The sequence below is a fragment of the Sciurus vulgaris genome (genome assembly GCF_902686455.1).
Source record: "Sciurus vulgaris genome assembly, chromosome: 1".
NCBI classification, from domain to species: domain Eukaryota; kingdom Metazoa; phylum Chordata; class Mammalia; order Rodentia; family Sciuridae; genus Sciurus; species Sciurus vulgaris.
Genome location: NC_136461.1, coordinates 172,974,868 through 172,997,037, shown reverse-complemented (window position 1 = coordinate 172,997,037; position 22,170 = coordinate 172,974,868). Strand labels below are relative to the sequence as shown.

Here is a 22,170-nt window from a genome sequence, read left to right as displayed (position 1 = left end):
ATGGTCTAGACACAGTACAGAATAGAAAAAGAATGATTCTGATCTACATAAGGAGGCACGACGAAAGCTTAATGAAACAGGTGGAATTTGACAGGTAGATAGCACTGAAAAAGACATTGCAGCTGTTGAAATCTTGACTCTGCAACCAGTTAATTGAGGAACCTTATATAAGTCAATCAGCTGCCTAGTAGAAAAAGGAAAACACAATATACTATAGTCTGAATGTTTCTTTCCTTAAATTCATATGTTGAAATCCTAACCCCTAAGGTGATGGTATTAGGTGATTAGATCCTGATCATCCCCATAGTGCGATTAGTGCCCTTACAAAATAGTTTCCAACAAGCTCCCTTGCCCTCTCCACCCTGTCAGGAAGCAAGAAGACACCATTCTGTGAATCAGAAAGTACACCCTAACTAGACAACGAATCTTCTGGGCCTTTGATTTTGTACTTTCAGCCTCCAGAACTATGAGAAATAAATTTTTGCTTGAACCAATTATTTTCTTCTGTTATCAAATGACTCTAAGTGATTAACAGACGGGTAGCACACACAGTGTATGTATATTGGACAAAGGGATGATTCATGGCCTGGGAGTGGCAGAGTGAAATTCCTCATGCTACTGAGAGTAGTATGTCATTAAAAACTTATGAATTGATTATTTCTGGATGTTTTCATGTAACATATTTGTACTTCTGTTGGCCTTGGGTAACTGAAGCTTTGGAAAGCAAAATGATAGGGGAGAGGGACTACTATACATATACATATTTATATAGCATACAATTAAAATATATAATGTAATCAACAATTTTAATTAGTATAAAATTATAATAGTTTTAATTGTTTGTCAGTAAGGTCAGTTTGTTGCATAATGATGTTTCAGTGACATACTGTATTATGTCCTGGCAGTCCCACAAGAGTATAACAGCTGAAAAATTCCTAATTCTTGATGACATTGTAGACCCTGTGACCTTATAGTACAACACATTACTCACTGTTTGTGGTGATGCTTGAGTAAACAAACTGTGGTACACTGTATAAAAATGTAATAACATACAAATATGTTTGGTATACAATATTATTATTATTATTTTTATTTATTTTTTTGTGGTGCTGGGAATTGAACCCAGGGCCTTGTGCATGTGAGGCAGGCACTCTACCAGCTGAGCTATATCCTCAGAACTACAATACTTATTAATGATAATAAATGATTTTTACCAGTTTATATATTTACTTGACTATATTTTTATCATTATTTTAGAGTATACTTCTACTTATAAAGAAAGTTTACTATAAAACAGTATGACATATTGTACTGGTAGCAACTTCATGTCTCCTGTTGTCCATGTCTCTTGATTATATCATTTTCTGATGTTATTTTGTTCGTCATAGCTCTAGTAGTAATAAGTTATACCATTTATATGTACTATATGGTCTCTGTGTAATAGGTTTTGCTATCTAGGTTCATGTAAGTATACTCTATGAAGTTAGTACTGTGATGAAATTGCCTAATGTTACATTTCTCAGAATATATCCCCCTTGTTAAGTGACACATGACTCTATATTAAGTGGAAATAATAGAACAAAATAGTATGTATATTCAAAAGGGGTAGAATTAAGTACATATATTCATATATTCAGGTTATTTTTGGGGATGTTGCTTGGCACATGAGAAACAGTATAGGAGACTGTTCGCTCTATAACTTTTTATGTTTATTGATTTTTCAAGCCATCTGATTATATTGGCTATTAAAAATAAAAAAAAATGTAAAAGGTCTTAAGGAAAATATTTCTTCTTTTTTTTTCCTCAGTAAGCTAAAAAAGCTAAGTGAAGACAGTTTGACTAAGCAGCCTGAAGAAGTTTTTGATGTATTAGAGAAGCTTGGAGAAGGGTAAGTATAAAAAATATGAAAGTAATGTTTAGATAATGATAGAACTGTTATAAAAACTTTATTAATCTTTCAAGTAGAGTATATTTTCTTGTATTGACAAGTAAATCTGGCAGTTAATTTGGAATTTCAAAGATCAGATTGGGTTAGATCTGGTAATAGTGTCTTTCAGAGAATGTGTGTGTGTGTGTGTGTGTGTGTGTGTGTGTGTGTGTGTGTGTATGTATGAAAAACTAGAAGTGTGCTATTAAGTGATTTCCAAAGGTTTATAGTTCATCTCATAGGCATGCTCATTAATAATAAACTTGAAAATTTTTGACTTTGTTAGGTAAGTGACATTAGTCCACCTTTTAGCCCAGTTAGGCCCATTTTATTTGGGAACAGGTAAATAGTAGGTGTCTTTTTTAAAAAATATTTTTCATTATAGATGGGCACAATACCTTTATTTTATTTATTCATTTTTATGTGGTGGTGAGGATCAAACGCAGTGTCTCATGTAGATAGGCAGGCACTCTACCACTGAGCCACAACCCCAGACCATGAATTGAGTATCTTGATGAAGAAATCAGTATGTGTATGCAGAGGAATAATTAACATGGTTTCAAAATAATAGTAGAGAAACATACAGCATTTTTTTTTTTTTTAATATTGGGGATTGAACCCAGCTGCACATTACCATTGAAGCTGCATTCCCAACTCTTTAAAAAATTAAAAAAAAATTTTAGTTGTAGATGGACACAGTACTTTTATTTTATTTATTTATTTTTATGTGGTGCTGAGGATCTAACTCAGTGCCTCACATGTTAGGTGAACACTCTACCAATGAGCCACAATCCCAGCCCTGTCTTTAAAATTTTTTTTTAAAACATTTTGAGACAGGGTCTCACTAAGTTGTTTAGAGCCTCCCTAAGTTGCTGAGATGGGCCTTGAACTTGTGATCCTCCTGCCTCAGCCTCCTGAGTTGCTGATATTATAGGCATGTGCCAAAATGCCCAGCTAACATAGAGCATAGAGAAAAGTGGGGAGTAATTATTGGAATGACAAAATGCAAGAAAGCTTTCAAAACAATAAAAGGTACAAAACAGGATGAATATCAGCTTAAATTAGCAAGCACAAGGAAAAGGAAATAAAGGGAAAAATAAAATAATAAACTCAACATAAAATGGAAGGAATAAAATCAGGTATATATTTATTGAATGTTAACTCTCATTGTAACAGTTTGTTAAAAGGTAAACTGTTGGAAAATTAAAAATGTAACACCTAGCTAGCTGTATGCTGTGAGATCCATGTAAAACAAAAAATGGAAATGAGATATTTACTATAAAAATCACTTACGAGGGATAAACATGAATAAAAAACATTAAGTAGGAACATCAGAATTTATATTAGATGAGTAGTTGAAATTAAATGGTCTGGCATAATAGGGACTTTAGGTAATGAAATCAAGTATAATTTATAACAAAACATTTGTGTCACATAATACAAAGCTAAAGTTATGATAGAAAAGCCATTAGTAATGTCAGGAGAATCTAATAAAAGTGTAATTGTATAGGATATTTCAGGGTTTCTCATTCAGAATTGGACAGATATACTAGGAAAATAAGATATAGTGAGATTAAATGTTATTGTCTGTACAATGGATTATATATATATACATATATAAAGTACTTATTTGTGTATATTTGTATATATATACATATGCATATATGTGTGTATGTGTGTGTATATATATATATATACACACACACATTCACATTGCATTTCTCTTATTTTGGGGTATGTTTGTAGACTTAAAAAGTGACAAATTCTATATATAGGTATTTTTCCAGGTCACATTTTCTGATCTTAGTCTTCTACATTAGAAATAAGTAATTACAAAATGACAGAAATCCCACTAATTGGAAATTAGGAAGTATAATCTGAAGTAACCTATGGATTGAGGAGGATATTACAGATTATGTAGAAAACCTTGAAAAGAAGATCACTTCATACCAGTATCTAAAGAATGCAGCAGAACTAATTAGATAAATAGCTTTAGTTTTGGGTTGGTGATTGTTGGGTCTGGAGCCCCTCCTTTTTTCCTGAACCTTTTCATCTAAAGTACCAAAGGGAAGAAGTAAAGGATAGGAAAAAAAAGCTATCCATCCACATAGTAGAAAAGCAGCTCATATTATGAGAGAGGCCCACAAACAAGGGAAAAAAATTGAAGAACGAGAAGACCTTGCACCTCAAATTGTGAAAAACTGCAGTGGTTTCAGAATTATCTGGATCCTCCCAAAAATGGTATATTCAAAGAAAGATGCTTGTGAATTAATTGATATTTAAGTAAATGTAACAGTGATCTGGAACAAATTGAGTTATATAACAGCATCAAGGACAGGCAGGGAAGGTGTCACTATTTCTGGGAAATAGTCATCAAGTAGATGATAGAATGCGAGTGACAGCAATGCGAAGGATATGGGCTTGATCTCTGACATTTTAAATGCAAACAGTGTGAAAACTTTTAGGGAATGGGCTTATGATCTGAACAAATTGCCGAATATTAAAATGAAAAACCTTTGTTCCAATGATGTGGATCCTAAAAGGATCTTGAGAGGAAAACTATTTTAACTGTAGACAAAAGATTCAGGACAACTGGAACTAAAAGGTAAATAAAAAAACTCCACTGGCCTAATTGTCTTTACTTGAGTAGAAAATAATTTGAGAGGTTCAAGTCATACTTATTTTAGTTACAGAAAATAATTGTCTAGATACAAGAATTTTCTGTTTAACTCATGTTCTCACATACTGAGAGTTCCATTTGCAGTTTAAAGATGGTGTTATGGTGCTAATGATTCTTATTAGAAAAGAAAATTTTCATTTATGTTAAAGTAGAAGTTTTAACATAGACTAAAATAGAAGTTATATTAGTCTATTTTCAGTTATAATGAAATACCCAAGACTGGGTAAGTTATAAAGAAAAGTTGTTTTTTTTAGCTCATGCTTTTGGAGGCTGAAAGCCCAAGTAGCATAGCACTGGTTCTGGTGAGGACCCCTCTTGCTACATCACTTCACAGTGGATGGCATCACAATCCACGGAGGAGGCCTTGAGAGAGAAAGAGATTGCATGGTGAAACAGAACACCAGGGTGGGGAGGGGCTGATGATGATTTCTCACTAGGCCTACCCCTCCCTCATTTCTTAACATTGCCACATTGGGAACCCAAGCTTCCAGTACATGAGCCCTTGAGGGATGTTCTTAAACTATATCCAAACCATAGCAAAAGTGATCTTCAAAAGCCATTTACTCTGAATTTTGTATAGAGTTAAAAGCAGTATGTGTAGTTCAAAAAATTTAATTTTTTCCCTCATTTGAATTTAGGATTACTTTATTACAGAAATGGGGGGAATGGACAGTAACCTGTTTTCTGAGAGGTTCCTATAGACATTTTTTGAGTTGTGATAATAGCAAAATTGTGTTTTAGTAATAATGTCACACTAATTCTTCCCTTTAAATATTAAACTTTTTTTCCTTTCCTTATAAAATAGGGGAGAATTTGATAGGGAATTCATATTCACCAACATATTATATATTGTTATTTATTATCTCCTGAGCTGGAGTTAAATGTTAGAAATGTAAGTAGTCTGTCTGTCTTTATAGTTGTGTTGACCCCATATGTAAATCTATTCTCCTTTGACAAAGAGAATAAATGATTCAGGTTTGTTCCTTTTGATTATATATTATTTTCTTATTGTGAAAAGTGATAGGTTTCTTCTAAGAGATAGGTTAGATTGGCATATAACAATATTTCAAGAGTCATGAAAAACATGCTTGTGTTAGAATTTTGTTATTCACAGAAATTATCAAAAGCAAGTATCCTTTAGTGTGTTTTATTTATTTTTTGTACCAATGATTAAACCCAGGGGCATTCAGCCACTGAGCCAACCCCTAACCCATTTTTTTCATTTTATTTTTTAAATTTTGAGACAGGATGTTGCTAAGTTGCTTAACGCCTCATCAAATTGCTGAGGTTGGCTTTGAACTTGTGATCCTCCTGCTTGAGTCTCTCGAGCTGCTGGCGTTAACAACAGTGTGAGCCACTGCTCCTGGCCTTTAGTGTGCTTTTTAAAGGATATGATACAAGTGTATTTGAATATTTTCAAGAAAAGGAAAACAATGTTGTATGAGGTTAACTAGATATCAACTGTCTTGTCAGCAGTTTATATAAAGTTATAACTTTTTGCTTCTGAATATTAAAAATGTATTTTATTAAAAAAGCTTTAACTTTTAATTCTTTCATTACTAATGAAGAATGGTAAAAAAATAAAGGAATTCAGTGCCTGTTTTACTCATTAAGTCCCATCATTTCAGATGTGGAATACCTATAAAAACTTAAATTGAGCAACAAATGTACCACTTACAGTAATTTTTAAAATAAATTTTATGGTTTAGGGTTCTGTTCTTGAGAGAAAGTGAATAGGTGAAGGATTAGAGCATTTGAAAATATATGTGAATGTATATTAATATATGTCAATGGGCTGTATTGTATCAAATTGACACAGTGCCATCTATTGATGTAGCTACTTGATCTGCCAAAGCTTTGCCTAGACTCCAAGCAACTAAGGGTGATAATTCAAATGACTTAAGTTTTGCCCCTGAATGCCAAGGCCATCAATATTTTATTTGTCACTTTACTGTTTTCAAATCTAAGAAAGAACTAATTTAAGATTTCCATCTTTTAAGATTGTTTTCTTTGGAACTACTTCCTCCACTAAAATTATACTGGTAGCTGATGATGGTCAGGAAGAGAGAAAACCTACTCTACATATTCTGAGTACAAAGAATTGAGTATATATTTCAGAGCTGAAGCCAGTTGTTTGAACTTGGCATACAAAGGTCATAGAAGCTTTTGCAAAATTTGGGAGAAGCCAACACTGGAGATCCCAGCCTGAAGTGCTGAGGCAGAAGTTTCTCAGAAGTTTTCTGGCAATCGCTGGAATCCTAAAGAATCTTTGAGAAGCTTCCACTATCTCAGTATACAGCAGTGTGATGAATATTAGGAGCTCAACAGTAAGCCCCTGTGCATCTTATCTCTGCCAGTGCATTTGCTACATGTATACCTGGAGAATAATGATTTCTCCTTTTTGCATTCAGCTTTCATGTCTGTTCTCACTGGCAGATATTTAACTGGGACCATTCAGGCAAGGAGATTCTGGGAAATGGAGTTCTCAGCTTCTTCTTTGCAATGCTGAGGAATCCTTAGAAAGGAGTGATGGAGTTTCTTACATGATAATGGATAATCTACCACTGAATTCTATGTTAGTTTTTGAGGGAATATACATACAAATGCTTTTTGAAGGAAGTTACATATACATTCACACACCTATCCAAAAGTGACTTTGAGTATCACACTGAATGTGAGTACTTCAGAGGAGCTAAAGAAACAGGAAATGGGATCAAATTCATTTTATTTAAATAGTTGGTTTACTACTTGTCATTTTTTCACTTGTTTTGAAAGACTTGTATGATTCTGCATAGATTCCTAATGTTAGGAAACAGGTAGGAAACAGGAAACATCCTAGGTTTTCCTGTGACTTGTTCCTTTTTCTGTTCTATAGAAATGATGTCGTGTGAAGACCATGATCTTTGGAATCAGAAAATCTTTGAATTTCGAATTTGCTAGCTACTGGTATCTTAACCTTTTCCCCCATCTTTTGATGGTGATGATATTCTTCCTTATGGTGGGAGGGATGAATTTGATAATACATGTAAAACATCTACCATAGTACCTGGTATCTACCAGTAAGAACTCAGCAAATGATAATAGTTTTTAACCTTGTTTTCTGTTTCATACTAAATTACAAATGACTTGTTCCCTCATTCTTTTTGCTTTTTAAAACACATGAATATTTAGTTGGCAAAGTTCGAGAGTTGAAGTAGAGGCTGTTTTTTAGCAAATGATCATTAAATACTGTCTCATTTACCTTGAGGGTGTGTTCTTTCTGTTGAGGAGAAAACAGTGAAAGGAGCATTTGAGGAGACTTTAGGTTTGTAACTCTTGAGGAGAACCAGAAGGTTGAAGATTCCCTGCATCTCTTAACCTTGGTCAAGGATTTCAGCTGCTCTTAAGTACTATGAGTAGAGGTGGGACTTGATATTCTGGGGTTTATTTTGCTTAATACTACCCCTTTCTCCTAACTTGGGACTTTGAATGTTTTTAATCTACCTTTCATTTTTTTAATTTCCATTTGTATCTTCTTAATGCTGCATTTGAGTTGACAAACCGTAAGTCTTTTTCTTTTATTCATAAGAAAAATAGTAACTCACTTTATTAACTTGACTGTAAATTTATAACTGAAGCAATAAAGCTAATTCATTAACTTTTCTTGTTTACTTTTATTTTTTAGCATTTAAATAGTGTTTTAAGCTAGAAAACACTTCAGAGACTCAGTAGACTTTAATAGCTATGATGTTTGCTAGGAAAAAAATAACATCTTGATTTTTTTAGGTCTTATGGAAGTGTTTTTAAAGCAATACATAAGGAATCTGGTCAAGTTGTCGCAATTAAACAGGTACCTGTTGAGTCAGATCTTCAGGAAATAATCAAAGAAATTTCCATAATGCAGCAATGTGACAGGTATGAAGAAATTTATTTTGTTTATTTTCATTTTGGTGAATTTTATTAATGATGTATAATAATATGTATTTTTTTGTTACTTTTTTTCCCCTGACATCCCATTCCAAGTGAGACTGAGGAAGGTGAGGACAGCTTTGTAGGATTGTCTTTTGGATTTATAGTTCTTTGCTTGTAAAGTATAAATATTATAGCCTAGAGAAACTTGTAATGAAGAAAATACTCAAGCAGTTTTCCTACTACAGGAGATGTTTATGGATGAAAAAAAAAGTTTTTGATGTTAAACAGGTCATTTAGCAGTCGGTATTATATAATTATTTTAAACTAATTAAAAATAGTCTAATTTTATGTAAGTATGATCTGTTCAAAAGTGTTTACTGAGCATCCCCTGTTGACCAGGTAATGTGCCAGGATCTAGGAATACCAAATGTTTTTTTCTTGAAGGGCTGGTAGTCTAGTTGGGAGGACAACTATATAAATAAGTATCCTAACAGCATAGTCACAGCACTGACTGGTGCATGGGGTTTATATGAAAATAAGAAGGCAGGGCACCTTCCTTCTGCCAGGGGAATCAGGAAGTCTGGAATGCTCAGGAAGAGTTAATTTGGTGAAGTATTGAAGGGTTGAGAGAGTAAAGAGAATTATAGGTAGAGAGAAAAAACAGCTTACTGGGCTGTGCTATTTTGACAACATTTTAGAACTATTCTAGTGGGAAATATGGAGGAGAGATTGGTATGAAATGAGGGTGAATAGGTAAATGGAGCTGATGATAAAAAGGTCCTATATGGACTGTTAGGTAGTATGATTTTTATTCTATAAGGGATTTGAAGTGTGTAAATTAGGACATTGTGTAGTCTGTAGTCAATTAACCAAAGAGGGATGTGTTATTCTCCTTTTATAAAAAGTTTGAAGGTAGGATTGTATAACAGCAATGAAATAATAGCTGTGTTTCAGGATGCTTTTCTGTACCTTTTATTTTTAACATATGATATTTATCTTTGTGTTTTTATTATTTCATGACTATAAGAGGTTTGCTCCAAACCAAACCTAGTGTCTGTATTCCAGGTAGTAGAAGAAAGGAAGAAGTAGTAAAGAACTTTCCTAGAAGCCTTCAGCTTATGTCTCTGTTAGAATTGTCTCACATGGTAACTTAGAGCTGGTGACTTAGGGGAGTCTGGATACACTTTCACCCCCTAATCACATAAGAGCCATATTAGTAAGAGATCTATGGACTTTGTTCTCTTTTAAAAATGTATAAGATCTATACAGACTGTCTCCAATTGACTATGACTTGAATTCATAATTTTTCAACTTTATATTGGTGCTAAACCAGTTCAGCACTTTGAATTTTGAATTTTTATCTTCCTAGGTTAGTGATATAGTACAGTGTTCTTGTGATTCTGAGCAGCAGTAGTTATAGTAGATTCTGAACTACAGTTCCCAGTCAGCCATGTGACCACAAGGGGAAACAAGTGATACCCTTCAGTGTATTAGTTTATTATGTTGTTAAACTTGTTCATCCTATTTGTTCAATTTTGCTTTTTTTTTAGAGTATTTATTTAGATTGTTAAATACTGTTCATAAAGGCTGTGTAACTTGAAATTTAAGTAATAGAAAAAAAGCAATGAACCTCAGTCCCCAGATCAAAGCATATAATTAAAAGGTATTTCTAAATCTTACTATTAATTTTGTAACTTGAGGAGAATGTGATTCCCACAGTTTGATACAGAAAAGGAAAGATTGAGTGTAGAATAGTGCTGGGTCTGTAAGTTATGCTTACTAATCACCTGGTGCTATTATTATTTTATTATTGTTAAAAATTCAGGAACTAATACTATATTTTTTAATTTTTATTTTGTTGGTGCTGGGGTTCAAATCCAGGGCCTTGTGCATTCTGAACATCCATACTAAGCTACATCCCTAGCCCCTAGTGTTACAGTTTGGAGATTTTAGTTGAATGTTGTATAGGAAAGTCAGAGTGTCAAGTATTATCTATTGTATATCTTTTTTTCTAACCTTTGTACATTTTGGAATTAGTCAACTCTTACTCATATGTTTATAATAGCATCTTATTTGTTCACTGTGCCTTTCATTTTTGCCTCCTTGCTTCCTGAACCTGGAGTGATCATTCTAAAATACAAATTGAATCAAGCCATTACCTATTTAAAACTGTTTAGTGTCTCATTGTTACCTAGATAAATCCAGTTTCCTGAGGATGGCATATAAGTTGGTTTTGTTCTCAGACAGTGCTTTAGTCTCTTGCCTGAGTTTCTCTTTTAAGCCCTGTTTTACTTGTCTTTTTTTTTTTTTTTTGTCTTTTCACTCCTCTATTCCTTGAATTCAGGGATGATGTTTTATTCATTGTCCTTGGATTCTGCCCCAAAGGGATTACTCAAATACTAACAAGTATTTGTGGTTCCTGTTGGGACAGCTCAAGTAGTCTTCACATTTAAGGGTCAACAGCCAAATTTTTAATCATCCCAGAAAGCCTTTCTAATTCTTTGTGGGTTAATGGCATCAGCATATACTTAAGTTTTTATTTATTTTTAAATATGGTACTGGGGATTGAACCCAGGGTCTTGCACATGCTAGGCAAGTGCTCTGCCACTGAGTTACATCTCTAGTCCTTTTTAAAAAGGGTTTCCCTAAGTTGCCCAGTCATGCCTAGAACTTGGGATCTGTCTATTTAGTTTTTCAACAGCAAAACTGAGAATTAACTTTATTTATTTATTTTTTTTGATGCTAATAATGACACTAAGGCTTGTAGATAGCCCTTCTGAAATGTCTTCATTATCTTTTTTCTTCCTTAAGAGAATTATATTTTCATTTCTTAGGTTGAATGGATGAATGGATATGGTATATATGAGGAGTATAGAGATGAGCATTATAGATTGAAGGAACCCTATGGAAATCAGGTCCTTATTCTCATTGTACGTGTAAAACCTCTAAAGGGTAAGAGAAGTAAAGAATACAAGGGAAAGAACAAGAATAGAATTTTGGAGCTATTCTACCACTTAACAGCAGAATGCCTTGCACATAGTGGGTACTTCTCATTATTTGTTGAATGAAATAAATGAGACTAGTATTGATAAAAAATGATTCCTGCCTTTTAGATTCACCCTCAAATTTGTATTGTAAATATGAAATTGTGAGGAATCAAAGATCAGTTAAAAGATCCTAAATAATGCTGAAAGGGCAAGTAGAAAATGACAAGTATAAGCCTTATGTGTTAGCTACTAATTTCTAGCATTAATGTAGGAGGCTGAGGCAGGAGGATCACGAGCCAAGCCAGCTTCAGCAACAGATGAATGGATAGAGAATTCAGCATACAAATTCAAACAACATGAATTGTGACAACATGAATGAACCTCTGGGACATCATTTAGCTGAAATAAGCCATGCCCAGAAAGACAAATGCCGTACAATCTTACTTATGTGCAGAATCTAAAAAAGGTGATTTCACAGAACTAGAGAGTTGTTACCAGGAGCTGGGATAGTTGATTAGGAGAGAGGGTAAAAATGATGGCCAAGTGATACAAAATTTCATTGCACAGAAGGAATAAGCTCAAGATATCTACTGTACAACATGGTGACTATATTTAATAACAATATTAACAATATTGTATATTTAAGAAGGCTAGAAGAGTAGATGTTAAGAGTTCTCACCACAAAAACGATAACTGAGGTATTGCATATGTCAATTAGCTAGATTTAGTTATTCTACAATGTATATATACTTCAAAACATCATATGAATAGAGCAGAGCTGGGATCTGAAGGGAAGGAAGAAGGCAGGGAATGGGAAAATACTGGGGAACAAAATCTGACACATTATGTCCTTGCATGAATATACCACAATGAATTCCCATTATACATATGATTATAATGCACTAATTAAAATATTGATAATAATAATAATAATAATAGAAGGGAGATTTAGTAGAATAAAGCAAGCTGATGGGGAAAGGAAAGGAAGTGGGAAATGAGATTGATAATATGAGATAATGAAGTCTACTATTATGTATAATTATAATGCACAAAGAAAAATAAATTTAACCAGATGCAGTGGTGCATGCCTGTAATCCCAGGGGCTCAGGAAGCTGAGGCAGGAGGATCAGGAGTTCAAAGCCAGCCTCAGCAAAAGAGATGCACTAAGCAACTCAGAGAGATCCTGTCTCTAAATAAAATATAAAATAGGGCTGGAAGTGTGGCTCAGTGGTTGAGTGCCCCTGAGTTCAATCCCTGGTACAAAAAAAAAAAAAAAGGAAAATAAACTTAAAAATCATAAGGCATGCATGTACTGATTTAGAAAGTATACAACTGAATTAACGATATATGCTGATTTTTGCTCTTCCTTACTAGAAAATATAATTCCAACTAGGCTACAGAGGATAATTAAGAGCTAACATTTTTTTTAAAGTGAAATTCAGATGTTCATTTTTACTGCTTAACTGGTGATTTTATAAATATTAACTTGAATTTCATCAGAATTGAAGAAAACCATGTATTTATTGCTAAAGAATATTTTTTATTTTAAAGTCTTCCTGTTACAAGCATGTGAAAATTAAAATACTAAAGAAATGGCCGTTTTTCATTACATAATGTTCACAACCTCCTCCTATAATCTTTTTGTTTATTCTCAATACTGGGGATCGAACCCAAGGCCTCATCTAGGTAGGTACTCTATCAGTGAGCTACTTCCCCATCTCCTATTACAATCGTGATAGCATGATGTTCTATAACTCAATAGGAGTAATACAGTGTTTTTTAATAAAAACGATGAGAATATTCTCCTATAAAAACTGAACTGCTTCCAATATAAATCTTGATCACAGAAATTTATTTCTTGGCCTACCGAAAACTGAATAAACATACACAAGAATGAACATACATCATGAATAAACATACACTGCCAAAGCTCATCACTAATCCTCCAAATGGTAGTTTTCAAACTTGGGGGGGATAGGGCCTCAGAAGCAGTGTTCAAATGGAATCTTACCCAGAAACAAGAATAAACAGAATAGACAACAGAGTAAAAGAAACCAGTGACAGTGAGCAGGCCAACTGGAAATGATCTATTCCCACAACATGTTTAACCTAGAGAATGGTATCTGTGTTACTTTCAATATTTTAAGAAAAGGTGACTTTGAAATTTAATGCATATTCAGTGTGCAACTGAAGAGAGACACTGGTTAAAGCACAGAAGAAAACTTGTTTACAGATTCCCAGCTCCCTCTCCATGTCATTACCCAGTTGTGTGGAATGTACCTTGAAAACATCTTTTGAATTTTCTTCTTTTTGCTGTCTCTACTATGCTCACTCTAATTCAGTTTACCTACCACTCTCTCTTTTACAATGTATGTTTTGCTGGGCACAGTGGTACATGACTATAATCCCAGTGACTTGGGAAGCTGAGGCAGGAGGATCACAAAATTTGAGGTCAACCTTGGCAATTTAGTCAGAACCTGATTCAAAATAAAACAACAACAAAAAAGGGACTAGGTATGTATCTCAGTGATAGAACCTTCCTGGGTTCAATCTCTTAGTGCCAAAAAAATGTTTTATTATTATTCAGTTATGATAAGACTAACAGAATGAGATGATTGCCATGGAAAAAAGCTAAAAAGATACAGTAATAACAACAACAAAGATATATTGTTAGGCTCAGATCTTAACAAAAGGAAGCGTGTCACTGGGGGCTATACATTGAAACACTGTATGGGTCTGTCAGGAGACAGAGCAAGTGAAGGGAGAACATGGGCTAGAGTTTTTATTGGGGTTTCTCTGGAAAAGAGTAGGAGAGACAGGGTTCAACAGTGCTTACTAAAGATTGGCTAGTTGGAATAAAATTTTATTGAACTCTGTGGCCTAGGTTGTCCTTAGTCTTCTGGTGCTATCCCTCGGGTAATTAGGGCAGGGCAATAGTGAATCTGGAGTAAAATTATGAGAGTTGGATGCATGTGTTCCAGAATGATTGATTTTCACACAGAGGGCACGCTCACAGCTAATTTCTTTGCTAACTCTAGGAATTAGCTAACCCTCAAGGGGGCAGTCCTTCCAGTTTCAGCAAGGTCCCAGGTTTCAAAGAAGCAAATACAATCTATCTTGCCCAGCAGCTAAAGAAACCTTAAAGGTATAAATTAGATCATGTTATACCTCTTCTTAAAATTCTCCAATTTTCTGTTGTATAGCAAAACTCAGCAATACCTTGTTTTTAAGACCTTTCATGATCTGGCATCTACTTTATTATGCTAATATGTTCACTCACTTTATCTAGGCATACTGATCTCCTTTCAGTTTTTCAAATGCGTTATTGTTCTTTCTTAGACTTTTGCATGGGCAGTTCTTGGTGCTTAGATGTTCTGACAACTTTTAGTCAACCATTGTATCTTAGCTTAAAAATATTATTCTATTGAGAAAGGACTCATTAAGGTCCCATCTGTTAATTTTTCTGATCATTTCTTTTTTCATTTATTCATTGCTTCTTTAGTTTGTACATATGAAAAGGAAGGTACTGAAGTTAAAATGGATTGCAAGACATAGTCACCTCCTCATGGAACATCTTATTTTTTTCTGGGAAAAGCAAATAAAAGTTAATGACAAAGTAATTGCAAATTAGAATAAATGCTTTAAAATAAAAAGGGTGTTGATGTAGAGAATATCAGATGATGACCAATAAGTAATACTATACACATGTGAAGTCTAGGGTTCAAGCATTTTCTTCTTTTCCAAATCTCTGAATTTTGGAATTCACAGCATCTCAATGGATGGGAGAACATTGTATTGTTAAAGTCTACCCATGTCTACTTTCAAAGTTTATTCATATACTTCATTGCTTTCCAAGTCTGCGCCTGCCATTTAAAATGAATATATTACATTCCTTTGTATAAACTGGAACAGTTTTATTTACAGAAATGGTGAATGCAAACTAAAGTCATAGCCAGTAATTTTCATAACACTTCTCCTGCTGTTCTTACCATGGTTAATAATTATATTCATTTATGGATTTACTTTCTAATACTTTTGTATTTCATGCTGGTGTATGCTGTGTAAGGGTCAGAACTGTGTCTGGTTCACCTCTGTATACCAGCTATCTGGTCTAATGCCTGGCCTGAGAGTGAATGTTGAGGGAATGATAGAAACAATATTATAATTTGTGTCCTTAATATGACTGTTCAGTCCTACTTGTTTACATGCTTTTCTAGGTTAAAACTATTGAGTTCTTATTTTATGATATGGATTTGTTGAAACTTGATTCATCTACCTGATTGTGTATTTGAATGGACCAGAAATTATTTTTTTGAAGATAATTTTATCTTTTCCTAAAATGTTCCTTTTATTTATTTCTAAGGAAAGATGGGGAACGTTGTTTTCAGGTAGCTGCCCAGGTTAGAATTCCTAATTTTCATAAGAACTATCATTTCTACCCTTAGCATTATTGACTATTTTGTGTATATGGCAAGATAAAATACATATCTTTATGCGCTTCTCAGTGAATATAATCTTACTCTCACTGTAACACCTTTTAAAATTCTGAATGAGAAAGATTAATATTTGAAGAGTTTTTTCCTTGAAAAATATGCTGTCTTTCAAAGTGAAGCTGTACTCTAGGTGTAAATCTGAGTCACCTACAGAGCTTTGAAAAGACCTACTGAGTCAGTACTTCTTAGGTGTGGGACCTGGGTCACAAGTAGTTCTAATGCAGTCAATAAGAATACTATTCCCTATAATAAGTTTGTACAATAGGCACTCATACCTCAAAGAAGCGTATGTAAAGAAAGCACACTTGATTCCTTTGCTTTGACTTTCTGTATGCCCTGAGTCTCTGTCTGTTTTATTTGTGTATAAACAAGTGTTTTAGTTAAATGGTTCAAGTGAACATTTATGAATTCCTTTTTTTGGGTACTAGGAATTGAACCCAGAAGCACTATATCACTGACTTACATTCCCAGTCCTTTTTACTTTTTGAGACAGGGTCTCACCAAGTTGCTACTCCTTAACTTGCTGAGACTGGCCTTGAACTTGTGATCCTCCTGCCTCAGACTCCTGAGTAGCAAGAATTATAGGGGTGCACCCCTGCCCTTGCCTGGTGTGAACTTCTAATACATACTATCCATTCCTAACACCTGGCACAATTCAGTATGTCTGTAAACTTTCAGCATAAGACAGGGAGTAATGAGAGATATGAGTAAAGAGGTAGACTTTGAAAGATTGTGTGCTATGAAGCAATTATGACTTTCTTTGGATAATGAAGAGCAGTTGGAGTTTTTTAATCAGAAGAGCATATGTGATCAGTTTAGTTTCGTTTTAAAGGACAGTAATCTTGCCAACAGTGTGGAGTATAGATTAGAATGGGGGAGAAAATGATGACAGTGAGAAGCTATTCTATGCAAGAGGTAATGAGGAACAGTAGAGATAAGACAACAATTAAATTCTAACCCTGTAGCCACTTGAGTTCAGGCCCTTAAGCTCCAATCAACCTGAAGTACCTTTGACCTCAATACTTGGCTAAAATCCTAAAGACTCTACTGAGAAGCCTTCCCTTAATCTCTTTTGATGGTGTATCTGTGTATTCTTTTAAATACTGTAATTAATTAAATTAATTAAATACTGTAATTCTTTTAATACTGTAATTTAAAATTCTGTAATTTTAAGGTTTTTTGATTATTTGATTCCTGTGTCTTATTTATCTGACACTGATGCCTAGTAAAGTAGCTATCAGTTTAACAGCAGCTATTACCAGATGGAAGTATGTTTTGAACCTGTTATCCTCTAAACATGCAATATTTGATTTTTCCTTTTATTTGTCTCTTTGCTCATGTTCTTTCCCTTTTCTAGAATATTTTTATTTCTCTTCTCCACCCACATTTTGGAGATTTAAACTTTTTTTTTTCCCATAATCCCATTCAAATCAAATCCCTTCCACAAAGTTCTTTCTTGTTGCTCCACCATGGTTCCTTGAGTTCTTGTATTTTTTACCTTATGTATTCTGTGAGTATGGGTATTCTGCCTCTTTGAGTTGGGTAAGATGATGTTTTATATTATGAATTTATATAGTATATCCTTAATAAGTATTAATGGTGATGATTCCTTTCTAAGTATTTCTGAAAACAACTTGATAGTCTCTTCTGTACTAGAAGACTTACAAATCTCAGTTCAGAAATACTTTAAATTGTTAATAATTTTAATTACCTTAATTTAAGCAAAAAATTTTTTCCAGAATTTTCGAAGGCCAAAATTTTTGAAAGAAAAAATTTTAAAAGTTTGACTTCATGAAAATATAGAGTACTTTAGAGTGTTAATATTTGACGGCATTGCAAAATTCTTTAGAAGATTTATATTTAAAATGTTTTAGTTAATGGAAAATATTTTCATTTGTTCTTTATGTTAAATAGTAAATCCTTTGCCAGAATGAAGCATTATTTTCCCTTGGGAATCACTGAAAACATTTGAGTCCCCTCTAGTTTTTATTCCTGTTAAATTTCATCCATGAATTAAAGCTTAATTATACACAGTTAGTGAACTCTAGACATAGATAATTCTGTGTACAATAGAAGTTTACTTATTAGGTTTACTTATTGGAACATTATGAAATGTTGAAAATACTTTGTATTGGGATTATGAAAATTTTTTCTTTGAGAATTAATTAAATTTAATTGTATTTTGCTTTAGCCCATATGTTGTAAAGTACTATGGCAGTTACTTTAAGAACACAGACCTGTGGATTGTTATGGAGTACTGTGGAGCTGGCTCTGTTTCAGACATAATTAGATTACGAAACAAGACAGTAAGTATTTAAAAATTGTCTTGCTAATCTCATTTCTAGAGATTTCTATCTTAGAATCTGACCGGGTAGTATTTTGTTACAAAGAAAATAGTATAGTAGTGTGAAAAAAATAAAAAGGAAAAAAAGAAAAAAGAATGTTAAGCATGGAAAGGCATGTAGTAGGAAGAAGCAACCACAATACCTTTTTAAAAAAGTTTTTTATTTGTTCTGATTTGTTGTACATGACAGTAGAATGCATTTATACGTTTTGATCACACATAAATAGAGTGTAATCTCATTTTTCTGATTATACATGTTGTAGGATCACATTGGTCATTCAGTCATGTACACATACCTTTTCATGGCAGAGTTAAGAAATGCATGATTACTTATTTATTACAATAATTTTTGACAAATCACTGAGTAACTACTATCATGGTACTTTCCTTCTTCATTTAGAATCAGTGTGTTTGTGTTTTTTTTTATTGTGAGTTCCATAAATCATGGCTTGAATCATTTTAAGTTCATAATATTCACGGTTGAAGAAATTACATGGTTCTGAATTTTTTAAAAATAATTGAAATAAAATTTTCTATTTATTTTTCCAAATATTGTCTAGATGTGTGAAAGTGATAGAGTTAGGTAATTTATATATGTTTTTATTTTTGTGAAGACAGTTTAGTGATGTATGTTACTTAATAAAAGCTTTTATGGTTATGTTTAATCCTAAATAGAAGAGTAACTTACAAATTTGTTTACTTTAGCTAGCAATGCATCTAATTTATTTGGATAGATTCTAAGGTCCAAAGCTACCTTTTTATCTGTGACTGATTAAGAAGAATAACCAGTGAAATAATTTGTAATTCTGTTGAACAGTAATTCAGTTACTATATGACATTATTATGTTGTTAGACATGTTTCAGTAAAATACATTTAGAAAAAATACTTAACTAGTTGAGTCAGTTTGTGGTTAACCAGAATCATTTTAAAGTTTGACTGGGAAAATACATTGTAAGTTTATCCTACTAATTTTTTTGTCTATTAAAGAAAATAAAGTAAATAGAAATTTTTAAATAAATTATTTATTTTTAAATTTTTTACAGCCTGCATTTTGATTCATTGTACAAAAATGGGGTATATCATTTCTTTTCTATGGTTGTACATGATGTAGATTCATACCATTTGTGTAATCATGTACATAGGGTAATGATGTCTGTCTCATTCCACCATTTTTCATACCGCCCATCCCTCTCATTTCCTTCTACATAATCTAAAGTTCCCCTATTCTTCTCTCACTCCTCACCTCCCCACCCCAATTATATATCATGCTCCTTTGGTTTTCTGGGACTGACTTGTTTCACTTAGCATGATAGTCTGCAGTTCCATCCATTTATTTGCAAATGCCATAATATTATTATTCTTTATGGCTGAATAATATTCCATTGTGTATATATACCACAGTTTTTTTAATCCATTCATCTGTTGAAGGGCATCTAGGTTGGTTCCACAATCTAGCTGTTGTGAACTGAGCTGCTAAAAACATTGATGTGACCGTGTTACTATAGTGTGCTAATTTTAAGTCCTTTGGTTATAAACCGAGGAATGGGATAACTGGGTCAAAAGGTGGGTCCTTTCCAAGTTTTCTGAGGATTCTCCACACTGCTTTCCAGAGTGGCTGCACCAATTTGCAACTCCACCAGCAATGTAAAAGTGTGCCTTTTCCCCCACATCCACGCCAACATCTATTATTGTTTGTGTTTTTAATAACAACCATTCTAATTGGAGTAAGATGAAATCTTAGAGTTGTTTTAATTTGCATTTCTCTAATTACTAGAGATGTTGAACACTTTTTCATGTATTTATTAATTGCCTGTATGTCTTCTATAAAGTGTCTGTCTAGTTCCTTGGCCCATTTATTTGAAGAAAGTAAAACAGAAGTTAAAATAATCCCTGTTTTGACAGAATGGATTAAGTGATCTGTGACATTCTGATTATATATTTTAGAATATCTGTGATGCTTAACCTAACACTTATGTAAATCAGATGACTTTTCTGGCAGAACAGTACTTCAACTGAAAAAAATTATACTCCAATTAGAGAAGTGTTTCAAAATAATTTCAGAGCTAAAATTGGTGTATTTGGTATTTAAAATTATCAGGTAGGAGTATGAAGTAAAAGTGAATGAAATAAAAAATTTTAAACATTTCTGTTTTCATGATTTTAAATTACCATTTAACGTTACCATGTTGAGTACATAGAAAGTATTTGATCCAAGACATTTATTTCTTGTTGCCTATAATTAGCAAACCTTGCAGGTACACTGTAGTTCTTTATGATAGGTATGGATGTGATCATTTTGCTCAGGACATACCTTCACTAGTTATCACAGAAAAATATTTTACCTCTTTATATTCTCTGTTAGAAGACAGAGTTCATTGAGTATTTTGGGGAGTAATACATTTTGAATAGTATAATTGTTATTCTCAGGAAACAGTTATCTTGAAGTTCTGGGACATCATGGTAACAGTCTAATTTTTATATGCGAAAAAAGACCCAGAGCTACATACACAACAGATTGATCAGGAGCTATAGGTTTATTGTTTATGTGTTGTCTTGTTGACAGATAACTCCTGTCAGATCTCAAGAACATTAGTTTTATTCTTTTCTAAAATGAGGATATTTGCCTTCACTGATATCTGAAAATATTACTATTATTGCTAAGGTTACCAATATAGGATTTGTATCATCTCATTTTTTTTTAAATGCTGAGACATTGTAAATATTTGATCATTTTATGGGAATGTTCACTGAAGTGATAATCTTGGTTGTCTGAGTTTCAGAGACATGTCTGTTACTGACTGGCTAGCTTTCAGAAATATAACCAGTGAAACAGTAATCATTTATCTATTAAACAGGTATAAAACTCACTCAAGTAGTTGTTTTCTTGATCTATCTTTTCATTGAACTATCTTTTCCTAAGAATATGCCAATTTATTTTTTCTTAGGGCTTATATGCTCTTTTGTTTTTGTTATATGCTTTGTTGTTTCTTTTAGTTGTATGTACATTTTAAACAGCACAAGTGCTTTTTGTTATTTTATATTGTCATCATTTATATTTATCCATATACTTAGCTTTTTATTACTGTTTATCTCTTTCTATATTTCTCAGTTGCCTGAAGATCCTCTATTCATATTTCATTTTGTATGGGTAAAAGGTAACAAGGTCTCTCTCTCTCTTTCTCTCTCTTTTTTTGGCTAAAAATGTTTCACTTCATTTAAAAGAAAAGTTTTTTTTTGGTCATTGACGGACATTTATTTTATTTATTTATTTATTCGTATGTAGTGCTGAGAATCAAACCCAGTGCCTCATACATGCTAGGCAAGTGTTCTACCACTGAGTTATAACTAACCCCTTACTTCATTTTTGAACCATACGCTTACTGGGTAAAGAATTCTAGGGTAGCAATTTCTTAAGACATTTGAAGGTAATCATTTCATAATTGTTTAGCTTCCATTGTCTCTACTGATACGTTTTGCTGTTGCTTCTTTGAAGGTAATCTCTTATTTTGTTTTTTTCTTCCTCTTTAGTTGCTGTTAAGATTTTTACCTTTGGTTTTTAGAAGCTTTACTTTCATATGTTTGGTAGTAGTTTTCTTGGTATTTATCCCTTGTTGGGATGCAAGAGCATTTTGTTTCTGTAATTTGATATTTGTCATTAGTTTTGGAAACTCATTTATTTTTACTCTAATGTTTTTAGCTCTTTCTGTCTTCTTCTGGGAAACAATGGTATGTATTTTAGTTTAGTTTCCCCCTTCTTTATTTCTTTTCTTTTGTTTCTTTTTTTTTTTTTCCTGCAAGCTTCAGGCTATTTTCTTCTGATGTGTCTTCCAGTATTACTAGTTCTCTC

General features: G+C 33.1%; 1 protein-coding gene across 3 annotated transcripts in view; it reads left to right on the top strand.

Moving 5' to 3' along the window:
* Positions 1–22,170, top strand: part of STK3 (serine/threonine kinase 3) — a 302,874-nt gene that overhangs the window by 46,576 nt on the left and 234,128 nt on the right. The window contains exons 2-4 of one of the 3 annotated variants that reach the window (XM_079126262.1): positions 1,808–1,888; positions 8,373–8,501; positions 18,170–18,284. In XM_079126262.1, the coding sequence (XP_078982388.1) occupies positions 1,808–1,888; positions 8,373–8,501; positions 18,170–18,284 (325 nt within the window). Of the gene's footprint in view, positions 1–1,807; positions 1,889–3,962; positions 8,150–8,372; positions 8,502–18,169; positions 18,285–22,170 lie in introns of those variants that run through there. The other 2 variants (XM_079126264.1, XM_079126263.1) reach the window with 2 other exon arrangements.